The sequence below is a fragment of the Felis catus genome, chromosome B2 (genome assembly GCF_018350175.1).
Source record: "Felis catus isolate Fca126 chromosome B2, F.catus_Fca126_mat1.0, whole genome shotgun sequence".
Lineage (NCBI taxonomy): Eukaryota > Metazoa > Chordata > Mammalia > Carnivora > Felidae > Felis > Felis catus.
In genome coordinates, this window is record NC_058372.1 from 53243078 (window position 1) to 53261608 (window position 18531).

Genomic DNA, 18531 nt, shown 5'->3' on the forward strand with positions numbered 1-18531 from the left:
AATTATTTGGTTTGGAGGAAACTGGTATAAGCAGCTCTGAGTCCCCACACTGAAGTCCCATCAAGCAGTAAACAAAGGAATAGCATCACTTGCGAGAGTCATACACACTTCCTTTCAGTTACAGAAGACAGGGATATTCTCTGAACCAAAGAGTAGGTTCATATAAGCATAGGGCTTTTACCATTTCTAGGAAAACCAAGCCAAAATATATTTTGTCTTTTTTACCTAAACTGTGAGAAAGTGTCCCCAAAACAAATGAAACCCCCCATTGGCCATTTTCTTTCCTGAATGAGAACTCTGTGATAGAGGTAATCCTTAATTTCATGTAACTTTTCTTGAGGGATACACATGGTAATCTCATCAAATACTAAAGGGGAATTATAATAGTTTGAACGTATTTCCAAATGTATCAAATGATAATTACCTTTAGCCCAGAAGCCCCAGGCATCCCTTGAAGTCCAGGTTCACCTTTATTTCCCTGTCAATGAATCAAACCATTTGAGTTAAAAAAAATCATAATATATCTGATATAGACACTTAAGGGAACATCTTTTAAATAATTTTTATATTTCCAACTTTCCACCTGTTTGAAACACAGACTCTGTAGGTTAAGCCTATTTATTAAGAAAAAAACTCTTGTACACAAGGAATGGGTCTGCACATTTATAAAGCTTTCCAAAACTGTGTTTTAAATCTAGAAGCTCCAAGTAAGGGAAGAAATTCAAATCCTCAGGCACCAGTGCTAATTAGCTGGGTCTCCATACTGCACAGGCCAGAGCCATGGATTTTGACAACATCCTATACATTGAGAATCTTCATATTTCCTTGTGTCACTTTCTCAGGATGACTCACCTTCGGTGTGCAATTGAAGGAAAGAAAATTAGATTCAAACGTACAGTGGCTTTAAAATATATATATATATATATATATATATATATATATATATGTATATATGTATGTATTACATATATATGTATAAATGTATAAATTGTGTGTGTGTGTGTACACACACACACACACACACACACACATGCATGCATATATGAAAAGAAAACTTTGTGTTCTTTGTCAGGATTTAAGTGAAGTCCTTTCCAACAAAAGTTTGAAGGACAAGACCAACTTGACAAAGAATACAAAATCATAAAAAGGGTGGGATATACAGAGAGAATATGTCTGCTGGCTAATAAGAGAGACTGTCAAAGGTACTGTTGGTTTTCATACACATTCTGATACCTAAAATCCCAACCTGGTTCTGGCAAAAGCCAGAACCAAACTGGGTACACTAATAATTAAGGTAACCAACTGCATTTTCAGCTTTTGAAAAGTTTTCTAGGTTGCTCATGTTGAGAAACATATGAACACAATATTTGGACTTCATTAAGCACTGAGCACATAACAACGTTATTAAGCCATGGAGCATTGGTTCCTTAAAATATCTAATTTTACAAGTGATTCAGCAGAAATCCAGAGGTGACAACTTGTTTCAAGTCACATGACTTGATTATGTTACCTATCCTAATGTCATTTAGATAATAATTTTAAAAACCGGAATATAGTATGGTTCAGTAGCTATTTTCTAAAAAGGTGTTATAAACCAAATTAGAAGTTTTCTAAAGATCTACCACAAAGTTTCAGCCTCATCTTCGCCCTGTTTAATACAGCTTTGTTTTTTTGGCCCCACTCTAGAATTCATAGCAACTGATAAGGCATAGTTCACAAACATTAGTTGACAAAATAGGCAGGGATAAAGTAACACAAGTAACCTACAGCTGATGGGCTGACTCCAGCCTAATGCAGGCTTTTGTAAATAAAGTTTTGCCAGAAACAGGCACATCCCTGTTTGTCCACTGCTGCTTTTGTATTACAACAGCAGAGTTGAGTAGTTGCAACAGCAACTATATGGCCCTCAAAGATTCAAATATTTACTATCTGGCCATTTGCAGAACACCTGAGCTAACATACTACATGAGGAGAATTTGAAGTGTTTCACTGAAAAGATTATATTTAAAAGGTAGGATTTTAACACTTCAAATCTATTTTTAACAAAATAATTGCACAAGTACAAGATGAGAGGAAACGAACTTCTTAGTAATTCATGTCAAAATAAACAAAGTGATTCTGGAAACAGCCACTTGCCTTCCCAGCCATATCAGCAGAATCTACTCAAATGGCAGATAACACAAAGTATTGTTATAAAACCTTTTACGGAAGTTCCAGTAGATTTAATTGACCTCCTGCTCAGTGTGAGCTAGCAATGTGAAGTGGCTGATGAAATCTTAGGTTGAATTCTTAAGAATTAGAGCATCCAGAACACCCTGAGGGATCCATCGTATCCCAGTTACTTAAGAAATATACAACTACTCAGCATCTTCTTAGAAAATGACTGAGAAATTATGGAGAATCTCCACTTGGCAGGCCCAGTCACTCAAGGGTTTTATACCAACTCTGTGCACCCTTACTACTACCAGGACTCCACACTCCAAAGATTCACGAGGGTCTACCATTGGTGAAAGGGCAGATACTTTTCCCATGATGTTTTATCCTATTTCTTTCTCTAAGTAATTTAGAAATTAAAAGTAGAATAGATTAGGTTGTCTACTCATCTACTCATTCTGCATGCCAGGGTCTATTTCCGTGCAACATTGTCTAGTTAGAGGGTCAATGCTTCTAAAACAGCAATTCCATCATTTCCTTTGGAAGGTTGTCCTACATTCTCTAATCATTAAATAGTTGAGAATAGTTTGAGTCTAGCCAGAATGTACTTGATTTGACCCTTCTAGTAAACCAAGAAAAAAAAATAGTTCTCTTAGCACAGGATTCTATACACCTAGAAAATGGTCAAACCATGGTATTTGGAGTTGCAATTCTATCTTGAAAATAACCTAACCTGACATCCTGAATATATATGTCAGGTTTGCCTGACATTTTTTAAAGATGAAAGTAAAGATAATACACTATTTTACCCACAGTCCTGAAGGAGAGAATGCCTAATAAAACCCACTAAAAGGCATTTTACAATAAAAACTCCATATACATTCTACTAAATAAAAATATCAAGAAGAGGACTCAGAAATTGGCAAAAGTCATCCTCAATCAAAACCACTAATCCTCCAAATTGGTGGGGGTTTGACATGAAACTCCACAGAACTCCACATAATCCTCAGTGCCCGTGAGATGACAATAAAGGAGAAGAGGGTCAAGTAGTGAGAGATTCTGGACTTTTTCCAGCTTAAACAAGACCTGCATTACATTAGCCTACTTTATACAATTCATTTTGTCTACGATTTCATTCTTACAAATGACTGTTCATAGAATTAAAACCACACTTAAAATCAGTATAATTGAAAGTTTTGCTGAGGCACACAAATGGTAATTTTGCACAAAGTGTTCTTATTAATTTCATTTTATTTACCTTAGATCCTGGTGTTCCAGGCTGACCCGGTGAGCCATCACGTCCCATCATACCCTATATTTTTAAGTGGAAGTTTCAAGAGTTTTATTTCCTTCAATAAAGTATAATAAAAAATCTAACTATGCAAGATAGCCTGAAGGCCAGCAAAGACCTCTTAACGTGGTTAATCAAATAACCTACAAATAGCAAAAATTGCTGGAGAGCTAGTAAAAGACAAATGTAAAGGAAGGTTCATTTTTTTCTACATTCTTACTTTCTTCCTTATGTCATGATGACTAAGAATTAGGTTTCTTGGGGTGCCTGGGTGGCTCATTTGGTTAAGTATTCAACTTCGGCTCAGGTCATCATCTCAGGGTTCCTGGGTTGGAGCCCCGCATTGAGCCCTGTGCTGACAGCTCAGAACCCGGAGCCTGCTTCAGATTCTGTGTCCCTCTCTCTCTCTCTGCTCCTCCCCCACTCATGTTGCTTCTCTCTCAAAAATAAATACACTTAAAAGTAATTAAGAATTAGGTTTCTTTATAGATGTTATCCTGGTCAACTTTATTTCCAATTTCTATTTTCTTAAATGATATTCTGAAAGAGTGACAATCTAATAAATTCTATGAATATAACAATCTCTCTTCAAGTTACAAAATAGGCATATTTTTAACTAGCCATATGACTCAAAACAAAACAACAATAACTAGCAACAAGGAACTGATTTAATTTGGAGTCTACTTTATTTTTTAAGTGTTTAGAGAGAGAGAAAACACAAGTAATGAAGGGGGGGGAGGGGGGGAGGGAGGGAGGGAGGGAGGGAGAGAGAGAGAATGAATCCCAAGCAGGCTCCATGCTTAGTGTGGAGCCTGACACAGAGCTCGATCTCATGACCATGAGACCATGACCTGAGCCAAAATCAAGAGTTGGGATGCTTAACCAGCTGAGCCACCCAGGCACCTCTGGATTCTACCTTAAATGCCAAAACAAACATTAAAAAACATTGCTTTCTCTTAAATATAGCCAAGGAAATGTGATGAGCAAAAAATATTCAATTAATATCATCAGGAAACATAATCTCAGTATGGTCATATTGAAAATACCATGTCATCACTATTATGCTTTGCTATCAATTTAGTATATTATTTCACCTGTAAAATGTAAAATACACTAATTCATAGCATAGGGTGCAAAATATTAGAAATGGCACATAATAACTATATTTCATATATCCTGATAATAATGACATTAACCTACAGGAATCCCTGGAGCTCCTTTTTTTCCTAGTGGTCCTTGAGGCCCAATTTCTCCCTAAAAATCAAATACAGATCAAATTTAAAATTGTAAATTATCAGTTCATTTCAATGAATTTCCTACCAAAGCATTATAGAATAAAAATTCAATACCAATCAGCCCAACTGCTTCCCCTTTCTCTACTGTAAAACAGAAGCAACACAGTGTAAAAAACATGGTACATGGTATCTTAAAGATCTGAGCCAAGGGTCTATGGAATCACTAAGTCAAATATTTTCATTAGAAAATCATCAGTGATACTGTCATTGTTTGAAAGGAAGATCTGGAAGTTCACACAGAGTTGGTGAGGAGAGACAAGAGGGGGTAAAAATCACATGAAAAAATTTCTTATTTATCATAGAGTAAGAAGTATGACAGTTAACATAAATTAATAAAAAAATAGGATAGAGAATAATAGCATTTTTACTTCAATTTCTCAGATTTCTATACCCTACAAGCTAACTAGGTACTCCAAGGGAGTCTGAATCTTGAACATAAAAAACAACAACAAACAAACAAACAACAAACAACAACAAAAAAACAACAACCAACTCTGGAAAGAACAACTTCTGTGAGGGAGTTCTGGTCTTTCAAGAAATGGGTGAAGTCTTCAAAGATCCCTTATTTTAATTAAATACACTCTGGGTTGGGCCTATGATTAAGAGGATTCGGAACAATGCAGAAATCTTGCCAGAGGTCAAGATGCAGAAGCCAAGAAAACGCCAGAGGCATCTAGAATGTATGTTCAGCTCTTGGGAAACTGAATGGTGGGCTAACAGTGGGAAGAGGGCAGGAATCTTTAATACCTATGATGACCCAGGACTCTTAAAGGGGGCTGACATGGTACCCATGGCAACCAACAGGAGGCAGCTCTCCATGCCCCAATTAGGCTGACAGAACCCATGCCAATTAACATGAAGCAATGAGCTCATATTCAACAAGAAAGAGGAAGCAGCAAGCCACAAGACTGAGTTAACAGAAATAACAAAGGGCATTTGGTGGAATTGTTAAAACAGAATTAAGAACAATACATGAGATCTTTACTAATTAAATAATGGAATCATGAAAGACTATTAGGACTGCAAATGAAACAAGAGGCTATCAAGAATAAAAAGATGTTATTAAAAATTTAAACTTTTAGAAAAGTATTATTTTTAATCAACTGCTTAAATAACAGGTTAGACACAGTAAAGGAAGAATAATTGGGCAATATATCAAAAAAAATTAACCAGAATGTAAGAATTAAAGATATAAAAATAAGATACTCTTTAGAAACATGGAGGGCAATATGAGAAGGAATAAAATTTCTCTAACTGTAATTCCAGAAGGAAGGAATAAAATTGGAAGAATTGTAATTTGGAGATAATGGATGATGTTTTCCAGAGTTAATGGAAACAATACCACACAGCCAGGATCAAACTGAATTCTCCCCAGGACGACTAAAGAGGCTGTGTATCTAGATATACTGTAATGAGTTTTAGACCAAAAAAACAAAAAAACAAATAAAATACCTTAAAAGAATCCCAAAGAAAGGGACAGATCACTTACAAAAGAACAATACTTAGAACGAGAGCAGATGTTTCATAGTTAATAATGGCAGTCAGGAGACAATGGAAGAAAATCCTCAACACGTTAAGTGAAAATAATCATCAACTCTGAGTTGTATACCCTACAAAATTATCTCTCAAAAGCAAGAGTAAAATAAACATATTTAGAATTAGATAAATCTGAAAGTTTGTTACCAAGATATCTGTACTCAAAGAAATCCTAAAGAAATAGTTCAGAAAACAGGAAAATTATCCCAAAAGGCTGGTCTAAGAGCACAAGATAGAAAAGTAACCAAGTAAAACAGAAAGCATATGTATAAATCCAAATTAATATTATCCATATAGAACAAAACAAAAACTAATTATAAGGACAAATCATACTTTCTGAAATTATATCATATTTCAACAATTAACTATTGTCACTAATGTGGTAAAATGCATTCTATGTGAAGATACCAACACTTTGCACTTTTAATAAACAAATCTAGGCCCAAATCTTTCAACTTTCATTAATATTCACCTTTTGTCCCATTAATCCTTGATTTCCAGGAAATCCTGGTAGTCCCTAAAAAGTAATAAAGTAGAATCTTAATTAAAAAACAAAACTATATATATAGAGAGAAAGAGATATTGATTGATTGAGAGACAGACTGTATCATTAAAGAAGAATAAGTCCTAATCAGATTTTTAACTGGTAAATAATGCATAATTTCAAACCTGTATCATCCACTTACACTATAACACTGCTACTGATAACAATCCAATTTTGGAAAAGAGAATATTTATGAAATTCATTATTATATGAACATCCACTGATATTTAAAGTTTTAAATAAAGGTTTTCAGAAAGAAAAGCTTATGAGGGTATTAATTAACTTGATTTTTCTTTGAGACCAACATAAGTGATAAAATAAGAAGGAGATTTCATTTGAACATATTCCTATATTATTTAAAATGAATAATTCAAGAAAAACTATCACATCATAGGAGTTCAGATTCAGTACAACAGTTCCAAAGGCGCCCACTGTCTCACAACCATAATTAAAAACTAACAAGACTAACCAATATCCTCCAAATTGAGCCTTGAAACACCCAGGAACCTAATTTCTTGTATGAAATACGTCAATCTTTGTCCTAATGATTTCCTTACTGACACAATCATGAAGAATATGCAGTTCACATTTGAGAAAGAAATACAGAGAGCTCTTTCACGTGTACAATCCACATGTACAAGTTCTAGCAAGTTTCAGAGAATATTAATGCTCATTGTATACATTTGAAAATAACAGCACATTCGTTAACGGGAAAGCAATTCGACAGTCAATGAATTTACCAAAATAATCTTTCACCACCCAAAGCAAACAATGATGGTACTAATCAATTTTCATTTTTATTCATTTCTCTTAGCTCCTTTCTTGATGACACTGCAGTTGAAAGAAGTAACATTTGTATGTATCTATGTAGACTCGGGCAGGAAAAGGAACTTGAAAGACCAGGGAATTGGGCCCCATCGGTATTTCTTTGAAAGCCCTCTGCATCATCAGGGCTTTCGAAGAACAGCAGTACTCCTCAGAAAAGCCAGGCAGGTGGTGGAGAGGCCACTGTCAATGAGATCAAATTATCTTCTATTCCAGGGAGAATCAGCCATTTACTTGATTTTCACATCTTGACTTTATTAGCACAACACTGGTCAATGTGTTAGCCACAATTATAGTGCAAGACACATGCATACAGTTCTAGTTTTAAAATCTGAACTTGAATCATAAATTGGAATTCAATTTGATTCTATTTGGCTCCATTTATTTTGCCACAGCACCATACCCTTTGCAGAGAAAAGATGTATCTGAGCAATGACCATCAACCAAGGGCTTGTAGTCTAGTTGAAAACACAAACCTTTAAAAACATACTCACTAGAAAATGACATAAAACCGCATACATTTTAAAGTGACGTTATAAAATATGAGCATGGTGTACCCTAAAACATAAAGTAAAATTAAAATATTTGACTTATATGTATAAGGAACATAAAATGATATGAATTATATCCTTCCAAGGTGGGAAATACATATTCTTAATGTAATCAGTTAAGACTAATATTGTTTCAAATAAAGGCCTCCATTTCAATAGACCATAATTTGGCATGAAACCATGTGTAACCAGCTCCCATTCAAATACACATATACACAAACCCACTACAGGTTTAGACTAATTTCTGAATTTAAATAAAATCTGTAAACTCTTATCAGATACAAGATGGCCATATATTGTTCTATAATGAAAGAGGTGCAGCTGTGGCCATTCAGTGTCCTTTGGCCCCACGAATCCCTAAAGGGGTTGTGCAATTGCTCATGATACTGTCAGACCTGAGGAACTGAATATCTTGCTGCATGGTGCCCTTTATTGTTTAGTTTCATCACTATTCAAGTCTCTATGCCCTCACACAATCAATATCAGTATGAATCAGTTACAGATATCCTACCCCTACTCCTGTTTCTGAAGCCAATTTCAGGGTCAGAAAGGCTACATCCTCACTGTGGAGGAAAATCGGAGTTACACCCAGGCACCCTGGCCTCCACCTCCCAGAAGCCTTGAGAGCCCCCACAATTCATTTTCTGGATCCGATTTGACATCTTATTATCTAAATAGTTATAATACTAAACTTGGTCTATATTTGAATAGAGCCTCAAATGTTATTTCAGCATATCAGATATTGAGGGTATTCTGGGGGGATTCCAGATCTGAAAAAAACAATTCTTTTTCCTATTGTCTACTTAACATGTTAGTAAAACATTAAAATATATTTCAGAGATATGAAGTCATGTATTTTATGCCCAACTATGCCAAGAACTCTTACTTTACAAATATCAACCAAAAATATGTAAAACTACATAATATTAAAAAAGAAAATGTAAACCTGATTTATGAAAGCAACTCTTGGCAAAACTAACATAATACCATGAGCATGCCTAGAATAAAGACTGTTGACAGACTAACCAGAACTGAAACCAATCAGAGCTATATTATTAATAAAATTCTCCTATATTTTTTTTCCTGGGCTTCCACTTATTGAAATTCACTAAATTTTGCCAATTTTACACTAGCAGAAATATTATTCAAAACCACTTGAAATTTAAGAGTTTGCTGATCCAAAGTATTTAGTAACAATTACTTCATACAATAAATGTTTTCCAAGCAAACTATTTTATGTTTCACTTTTGGCCTGTGTGGTTCTGGATTCAGGCAACTGTGATAATGTGTAAATAAAGACAGAAACAAGCATTTTATTTGGTAAGAGTAAAGGGGCATATTTCCCCCCCTTCTGTGATTTCAGTTTGGGTTTGAGCAAGAGCAGAAAGTCAACTGGAAAATCCTGCATAATGTTGTGGTGAAAAAATGTAGACATTAAAAAAATGTTCTAAAAGCTTCTCTGTAACCGTTAAACCATTGAAGTATAACAAAAAAGTAATTAAGAGTTGAAATACATATTTTAGAATAAAAAGTTTGGCCCTTATTTCCTAAAGACTACTTTACAAAGAAGAAATGTGTCCATGATACATTACTTGGAAAAGATAAAACATCACTTGATACTTTCTCACGTCCCATGAATGCATTTACCTTACCCCTGAAATCAGAGCATCTTGGATCCAACCTGCCTGTAAGTAATGCAATATTTTCAGTGTAGTAAAAACAAATCTAACCTGTTAATGGTGTTTTTAAGAAGTTTTTATTTATTTAGAGAGTGTGCATGCATGCACACATGAGCAGGGGAGGGGCAGACAAAGAGGGAGACAGAGAATCCCAAGAAGGCTCGGAGCTGTCAGCACAGTGTCCAGTGCAGGGCTGGAACTCACAAACTTTGAGATCATGACCTGAGCTGAAATCAAGAGTCAGACGCCTAATCGACTGAGCCATCCAGGCACCCCCATTAATGGTATTTTTCAAAATTTGTAGAGTGGTAGAGATATTTAATATACAATTATCAATATATTAGAAGCATGTTATGTTTTCTATTATATCAAGAAGTGATGTGTTTGTTCCTAAAGATTCATGAAGAAAAAGCACCTATGTTGAAAGTATTGTTCTTATTAGCTACAAAAAATCACAATGATTATGAGGATTATTAGTAAAAAGCATAGTGGAAGCAGTTACAAGTTTTAACAATGAAGTCAGCCAGCCCATTATCCAGTGGCTGATGGACTCCAGGCCTGTTACTTAAACTGTGGAATCTTAGTATCCCCATTTTTTATATGATGAAAGTAATGGGATCTGCATCACAGAGTTGGTACGTTATATTAACTCTCACAAGTGCTCAGCTCAATGCTGCACATTAATGAATACATCTTCATGACTGTCTTTTCACAGCTCCTCCCTGACCTTTGAAAGTTGTGAAATAGATGAAGTCAATTCTCTCCCATGTCTCAAACTTTGTCCTCCTTCTCCAATGCAGGATGTTTTGTTTGTTTGTTGTGTTGTTGGGTTTTTGTTTTGTTTTGTTTTGTTTTTTTGTCTTTCCACCTTTCTCTACCTTTGTTTCCAAAATCTCCCAGTATACCCATGATTGATTCCAGCAATCTAAGGCTTCCCCTTGGGCGTGCCAAGATGGGATTGCCCCTCATCCATTAACTGCACCTTTTCCTGTTTGGCTAACTTTAGGACTTTTGCTTTTTAAACATTTATATGTAGTTCATCACAATTGTTTCAGAAAAAAATATAACCAAAAGTTTCAAATATATTTTCAGCTGATCTCATGGTTTTCAATCCTTTTATAAAATTCCACACTAACTGACAGACCACTATGAATGATGTACGAAAGATTATTCTGTGGTAACAGAAGTCTAAAGACAAGTAACTCACAAACATAGCTGCCAAACCTAAAAGAAACCAATATATAAATACTTGCAATAAACCCATAATAAGGAAATCACCAGCTTTACTATGTCCCTGAATACTTTAACACAGTTTTACAACTGCCTTTAATCATCAAGGGGAAAAAAGTAATCTGAGTAACATTGGATGAATTTATTCTTCCCTAGCCTACAGATCAGGACCCACATGGGACTGGACCCAAAATATCCAAAGATAAGTCATTTCAACAGAAAAATGCTTTGGTAAATATTTCTGGGATACTCATGTTTATATACAACAGAAAATGTCACCAGTTTGACATAAAAAGTTAACAGGGATATTATCAGAAGGAAAAAGTGATCTGGGAGCCCCGTACAAAGTTGCTTAATGTTACAGGCATTTTTCTTTGACATCTAAAAGCATTTATATGTTTTTTTAAACAGTGTATTTATTTTGAGACGCAGAGAGAGAGCGAGCGAGAGAGAGCGCACGCGCACACTCAAGCAAGCAGAGAATGAGAAGAGGAAGAGAGGAAAGAATCCTAAGCAGGTTCCATGCTGAGTATAGAGCCTAACTTAGGGCTCGATTCCATGACCGGGAGATCATGACCTGAGCCGATGGACGCTCAACTGACTGAGCCATCTGGGCACCCCTCTACATTTTTTAAAGGCCAAAAAGATATTCTAAACAACTTTGTTATTGTACAAGTATCATTTTGAGGGACAACACAAAAAAGAGACAAATGTTTAACAAATTAACATACCTAAAAACTCAGAAGAGAAGGGGGACAGGTTTCAGAGACTCAGGGACAGTCTCTGCACTACCCACATCATGGGAAGGTTACATAACCACCCTGAACCCAGGAATCCAGAAAAACAGCCTGTCCCTTTACATTATTAGCAAGTGATATCATCCACATGAAATATATTAGTGACTTAAAATGAATGTATACATATAGACACATTCAATTCCATTTGAAAGTAGTTCCAAAACTTTTTTCTGCTTTAGAATTTATGATCCTCTGAGAACCTAAAAAATATAGACCATATTTTTTGGTACATGGAGCTTCACCGTATAACTCAAAGTGTGATGAATTTCTCAGTAAGGAAAAAAAAGAAAATGAATTTTTCAAAGACCTTTACAGTCAACTCAGTTGCTTAGAATTTATACACTTTTTAGAGAAACTGAATTACTCTTTAAAATTTTTCATATGATAGAAGTCACCAAAAAAAAATTTTAACATCAAAGGTGAAACTAGTTTGATGATGAAAACAAATGAATTTTTAACCTTAATAAAATAAAAACCAATTATATGAAAATTACATCTAATTAGTTGTCCATGTATCTTTTATTTATAACCTATTTTTTAAACATGCATATATTGTTACATCAAATCATATTTATTGTGCAACTCAGCCCACTGTGAATTTTGCTCTGCTTATAAAATGTATGTCCCTATTTTCCTATTGAAAAAGGAGACAGTACACTAAAAAGAAAGGAAAAAACTTAAAGGAAATTATGTTTTCTATTGACTCATGACAAATTACACACATTTAGTGGCTTAAAAGAACATCAACATATTCTCTTAAGGTTCTGTAGGCCATAAGTAATGCATGGGTCTCACTGGGCTAAATTCAAGGATTTGTCAAGGCTGCACTCCTTTCTGGAATCTGTAGTAAAAAAAAAAAAATCATTTCCTGCTCATTCAGGTTACTGGCACAATTCAATTCCCTGTAGTTCACGGGGATGGGGGAAACAAACAAAGTGTTCTGTTTTCTTGCTAACTATAAACTAAAGACCACTCCCAGCTTCTAGAAGTTACCACAGTCCTTGGATCATGGTCCCCTTCCTCCATCTTCAACAGCAGCAACTGGCTGGTCAAGTCCTTCTGGAGTTGAATCTTTTTGACCCGTTTCTCAACCATCTTCTTCCACTTCTAATTATTTGGGATTAGACTGAGCCCACTCAGATAATCCAGGATAATATCTCCATCTCAAGGTCAATGAACTTAAATCACAACTGCAAAGTCCCTTTACAATGTGAGGTAAATGTCCTGGAAACTAGGATGCAGATATCTCTCAGGGGGAGGACGAAAGCCATTATTTTGCCTACCACAGAAATATTACCTAAAATCCAAGGACCAGATAGTTTCTAATTTATTTAAATGTCTCCAGGGCACTGAAGATGGAGATCATTGAAGTTCAAATTATGAGGTCACCATACCCTAATAACAAATCCAGTCAAGAATAATACCTAAAAAAGAAATCTCCAAGCTCATCTAATTTAATACAAATGCAAATGGATTTACTATAATGTTAGTAAATCAAATATAGCAGCGCATTAGAAAAGCAGAGAATTAACAGGGCTTGTTTCAGGATGGAATGAATGCCCAACATTAAGAACTATACCCATATGATACATTCACGTAAGTTATTAATAGTTTAAAGGAACAATACAAAAATCATCTAAAAAGTACTGAAAGTGAATTTTACACAATTTATCACGCATTACTAAAAATTCTTAAGAACCTAAGACTAGAACTTGGTAAACCTAAATCTCAATCCATTGGAAACCGATTACAAACATCATACTTGGTGAAACACTAGACATTTCTGCTTAAAATCAGTAATAAAGGCATAAGCTATATTTAGAAGTAGCGATTCCACTTACAGGAATGCATCCTTCCCCAAAATATTGCATAGTATATGGGAATATATATAACATCAATAGGAGAAGTTAGATGAAATACATCATCCATGCTATAAACAAGATAGACTTTATATTCTCTAATATCCAGATATGGCAAAACATTTATAATACTGTGAAGTGAAATAAAATTTCAACAGACATGACTTTTTATCTTAAAAATGTGTATGTGTTCTGTTTATGCATTTGTATACACAAGTTTGGAAAGAATCTTAATAAATGAATAACGATCGTTATCTCTGGGCATGGGGATGGGATTTGGGTAAATGAAGGCAGACTTTGAAATTTACAACACAACTTCTATATTTTTTGCCTATTTCAGAGAAGTTAAAGTATATAAAAATGAATAATACATAAATATAAATAAAATAAAATGTACAATAAATAGAGGCATCTAGGTGGCTCAGTCAGTTAAGCATCCAACTCTTGATTTCAGCTCAGGTCATGATCTCATGGTTAGTGAGATTGAGCCCCACATTGGGCTCTGCACAGACAGCTCAGAGCCTGCTTGGCATTCTCGCTCTCCTCTCTCTGCCCCTCCTCCTGCTCATACTCTCTAACATTTTTTTAAATGTACAATAAGTAATAAAAGTTTGCCCACAGTTTTACATTTCAAAACTTTCTCAGAAAAAAAATATATTTCTCCTCACATTTAAGTCATTCAATAAACGACTGCTAAATATTTATTTTTCAAAATAAAAAAAGTAAAGATTCTAATGGTTGTGGCTATTGGGCTAAATACACACACACACACACACACACACACACACACACACACACCCATAGGGGTGCCTGGGTGGTTGAGTCATTTGGGTATCTGACTCTTGATTTCAGCTTAGGACCCAGCCCCACATTGGGCTCTGTCTTGACAGCATGGAGCCTTCTTGAGGTTCTTTCTCCTCTCTGTCTCTACCCCTACCCCATGTACTCTGTCTCTCTCCCTCTCAATATAAATAATTAAAAAAAAAAACTAAAATAACAAGAAGTACAGTGCAACCTCAGAGATTGACTCACTGCTGTGACCTGAGAGGGTGACATGTTAGCTTAGTTTTCACACCTTGGTAGGTTATTCTCACAGATAACTTTTCACACATTGCTAAAGACATACTGTTAGACAAAGGCCTCAGTCTTCCCATCTAGGGAAGAATAATAAATACTGTGTTTAAGAAGCAATTTCCTTGAAAAAAAAATACAGGAATTTGGCATTTCTTCCTCACCATTTCTTCCATTTCTCTGTAACAGAAGGAACAGAACTTTTCTAAATAAAAATGGTAACACATCAGGTCTAAAAATTGTTTTTTAAAGGCTATAAACATCTACAAAGCAAATATCTAGGATAATTAATAACCCACAAGTTTCATTCAAGTTATAACAAAATAAATTTAAGTGACCAAATTCCTATCTTTGTGAGGATTTATCTATCTTCATATAAATAACTTTAGTATTATTCAATTGCATGTAGATTTATCTCTATTTTCCAAGACAGATTTGCTTCTGAAGTTTTGTCAAAAAGTTATAAATGATTTTAAATACACCAAGAATACTGAATTCATTTGGAAATATAATTTCATATTATTATTCATGGCAATATTGAAATTTATTTAGTCAGAGAAAGATATTAAAGCACATAGAACCTTAAAAAATAACGAGGTAGATAATAATAATTCCACTTTCACTTACTAATGTCACTAAAATTAATTTTTCTCCTGGAGTAGGTAACTTTGTCTTTCTACTACCTTCATATTTCTCTATTTTGATTAACCTGTATCATAGTCTTTAATATCACTAGTTTTCTTTTTTTTTTCTCACACACACATAAGATAGCCATTAAAAATGCAGTTTTCTTGGTTTCAGTTCCTAATTCTGATACATTAGGACTGGAATGGACCAAGAAATGGAAATTTAATAACCATCTCTGGAGATTCTGGTTAAGGTACTCTGGATCAGAGCTGGAGAAACACTGCTCTACATGTACTGAAAAAAAAAAAGGATCTTGAAAGTATTTTGCATTGGGGTGTTAAGCTAGAATAGTCATCAAAGAGTTTTTTATTTATGATTATCTACCAATTAAATTTTCTTATAATCCATGTTATGTCTCTCTGGTCAAAAACAATTATAGATCATTTCCCCACCAATTTTTAACCCTTCATCAAAATTCTTAATACTCAGCCTTTCATGATTAACTTCATTTGCCTTTAATGGCATTTAAGAGTCTTAACCTACCACAGGCTTTTCATATAAACCTTTGTACAATATGTTTATTGAGTAAATTTTCTATTTCTCCTAACTGGAGAACAATTGTTCCATCTAAAGCCACCGGATACAGTATTGTACGTTCTGTGATTGCTAGCAAATATTAACACCTGACTCCACATCTCAATAAGAATCTGCAACAATTCAGGGCAACTAGGTGGCTCAGTTGGTTAAGTGTCTGACTCTGGCTCAGGTCATGATATCATGGTTCATGAGTTTGAACCCCACCATCAGATTCTGTGCTGACAGCTCAGAGCCTGAAGCCTGCTTAAGATTCTGTCTTATTCTCTCTCTCTGCCCCTCCCCCACTTGTGCACGCTCTCTCTCTCTCTCTCTTTCTCTCTCTCTCTCTCAAAAATAAACACTAAAAATTAAAAAAAAAAAAAAAAGAATCTGCAATAATTCTAAAGTTCCCTAATGGTGGTTTCCCATTTTGTGTGATTAGTCATTCATTCTTAAAATCCATTGTTCAGATGTTCTCCATATTCCACCTAAATCCATCAGTTAAGTGCACTCTTTTTATGTAGCCAGCAGAAAGAAAATTCTATCACAACAAAGAAATTATTCATTGTTTGTAAAACTGATAGATCATAAAACTCTTTAGCCCTGATTTTAGTATTAGCTTATCAAATCAGTCTTTATACTTCACCCGCAAGAGATCTTCACTGAAAAATCCTAGTCCCTATGTTCTAATAAAACTATTAAAAGAAATTAATATTCCAATATTATTTGATAATTTCCATTGGATTGAACCATTAGGGTAGTACATGACTTCTAGAATATATTCATAAATACTAGTCTACTCATGATTCATACACTCTTTTGTTAAAACATACCTTGGGTTTTTCCCCTACAACCCCTGAATTATCTATCTATGCCAAAAGCATTTCAAAGCCACACATTTTTAAGGAACCAAAATTAAAACAGCAAAGCAGCTATGACTTAACTAAGCATACATTTCAAACAATAGAACACCTCAGTATTCAAAATTATAGAAATCATTTTTATAAACCATCTAAGTACCTAGAACTATTGGCAATCAATTACTTATTAGAAGCTTACCTCATCATCAAAAATAAAAATTCACATTGGTATAAACAAGTATTTTTAAGTGCTCTTTCTCAGATATTCCCCATATGTATTTTACACACCCTAACATACTGAGAATATAAATGATTTTCTAATGTTCTCAGGGACATCAAACATTTGTCTAGTGCTCAATGTGGTAACCACACTCAAGCATTTTGAAAATATTTCTTAAAATATAAAAACAAGAGCTGTTTAGAATGAAATAATCTAGTTACCAAAGTGTGCACTCCACATCACATCAACAATGTATTAGTTTCCACACTTGTGAAAATAGAACGAATGGAAAACATTCTCATTTCATCTGCTAAAATAGCCACTAATACGGATCATGAATCCAGTATTAAAATAAATATGCCTTGTCTTAAACAACACTGTTAATTCTGTAGTTTCATGCTTTGAAAATGGAGAATGTATTTGGACTAATTCAAAAGTATATGATACCTTATAACAAGATTAAAAGTATACAAAACAACCCCAGCCCCTGTATGACTAAAGAACATAATTTTAAAGTCAAAGTCTTGAAAGCTTTGAAACCTAGACTAAATATCCTGTACATATGGTGATGTAAGCTTCCTGTCACCCATTCTCCAGAGGTGGGTGTAATCAATCCCCATGTCAGTGAGAAGTGAGCCTATGTAAGCAACATGAAGATTCTATTTACCCATATTATATGTTAACCATTCTAAAAACTAATCACACGTCATTTCCTAGGTTCAATTACATTCAACGCTCTTGTCATTTCAAAAATCGATAAAGCCTTTTTGAATTATAAGAAAACAAATAAACAAGAGAAAGACTGAAATAAATCCATTTTAATGCTGATCAATAATTTTACAATGAACATATTTAAACGATTTCTTCAGAACAACAGAAAAATGATCAGTACCATAAACACAGAGCCCCCAAATTTAAAATCCATAAAGTCACTTTATTAAAGTTGTTTGATGGTGGTCTGGTTTACTCTGCCAGTGGAATCATTTATAATGGAAAGAATTAAGTGAACCCTTTGTTAAATCTAGTGGGATTTTATTAACTAATTTATACAGATAATGGGCCATTTGTTTTTTATGTTTAAAGAAACAGATACAATATTTTCATAGTCACTACAAAGCCAAAGGCCTTATTTTGGGAAACCAAAAAATTGCAGATATCACCGAACAAAGTTAATCACTCCTGCAGATAAATTAGACTTATACATTATTTAATTTAGATAAAACCAACTTCAAAATTCATTCTAAGGGTTTACTCTCAATCAGGTTTTAAAACATAACCCACCCTGGAATCAGCAGGAGATTATTACAATAATAAATACAATTCAAGTTTTCGAATATTCTAAGTTGTTAAATGCCAGCTGCCTTGATACTAAGAAATGCCATGTGAAATTCTCAGGAAACAACGGGTTAAGCTTGT

The 18531-nt window shown here is 34.4% G+C and overlaps 1 protein-coding gene across 4 annotated transcripts in view; it reads right to left on the reverse strand.

Moving 5' to 3' along the window:
• COL21A1 (collagen type XXI alpha 1 chain) overlaps positions 1-18531 on the reverse strand; it is a 248843-nt gene that overhangs the window by 14446 nt on the left and 215866 nt on the right. For all 4 annotated transcript variants that reach the window (XM_045057676.1, XM_045057677.1, XM_045057675.1 and 1 more), the window contains 4 exons: positions 6749-6793; positions 4646-4699; positions 3413-3466; positions 425-478 (listed from right to left, as the gene is read on the reverse strand). In XM_045057676.1, coding sequence (XP_044913611.1) covers positions 425-478; positions 3413-3466; positions 4646-4699; positions 6749-6793 — 207 coding nt within the window. The remainder of the gene's footprint in view (positions 1-424; positions 479-3412; positions 3467-4645; positions 4700-6748; positions 6794-18531) is intronic.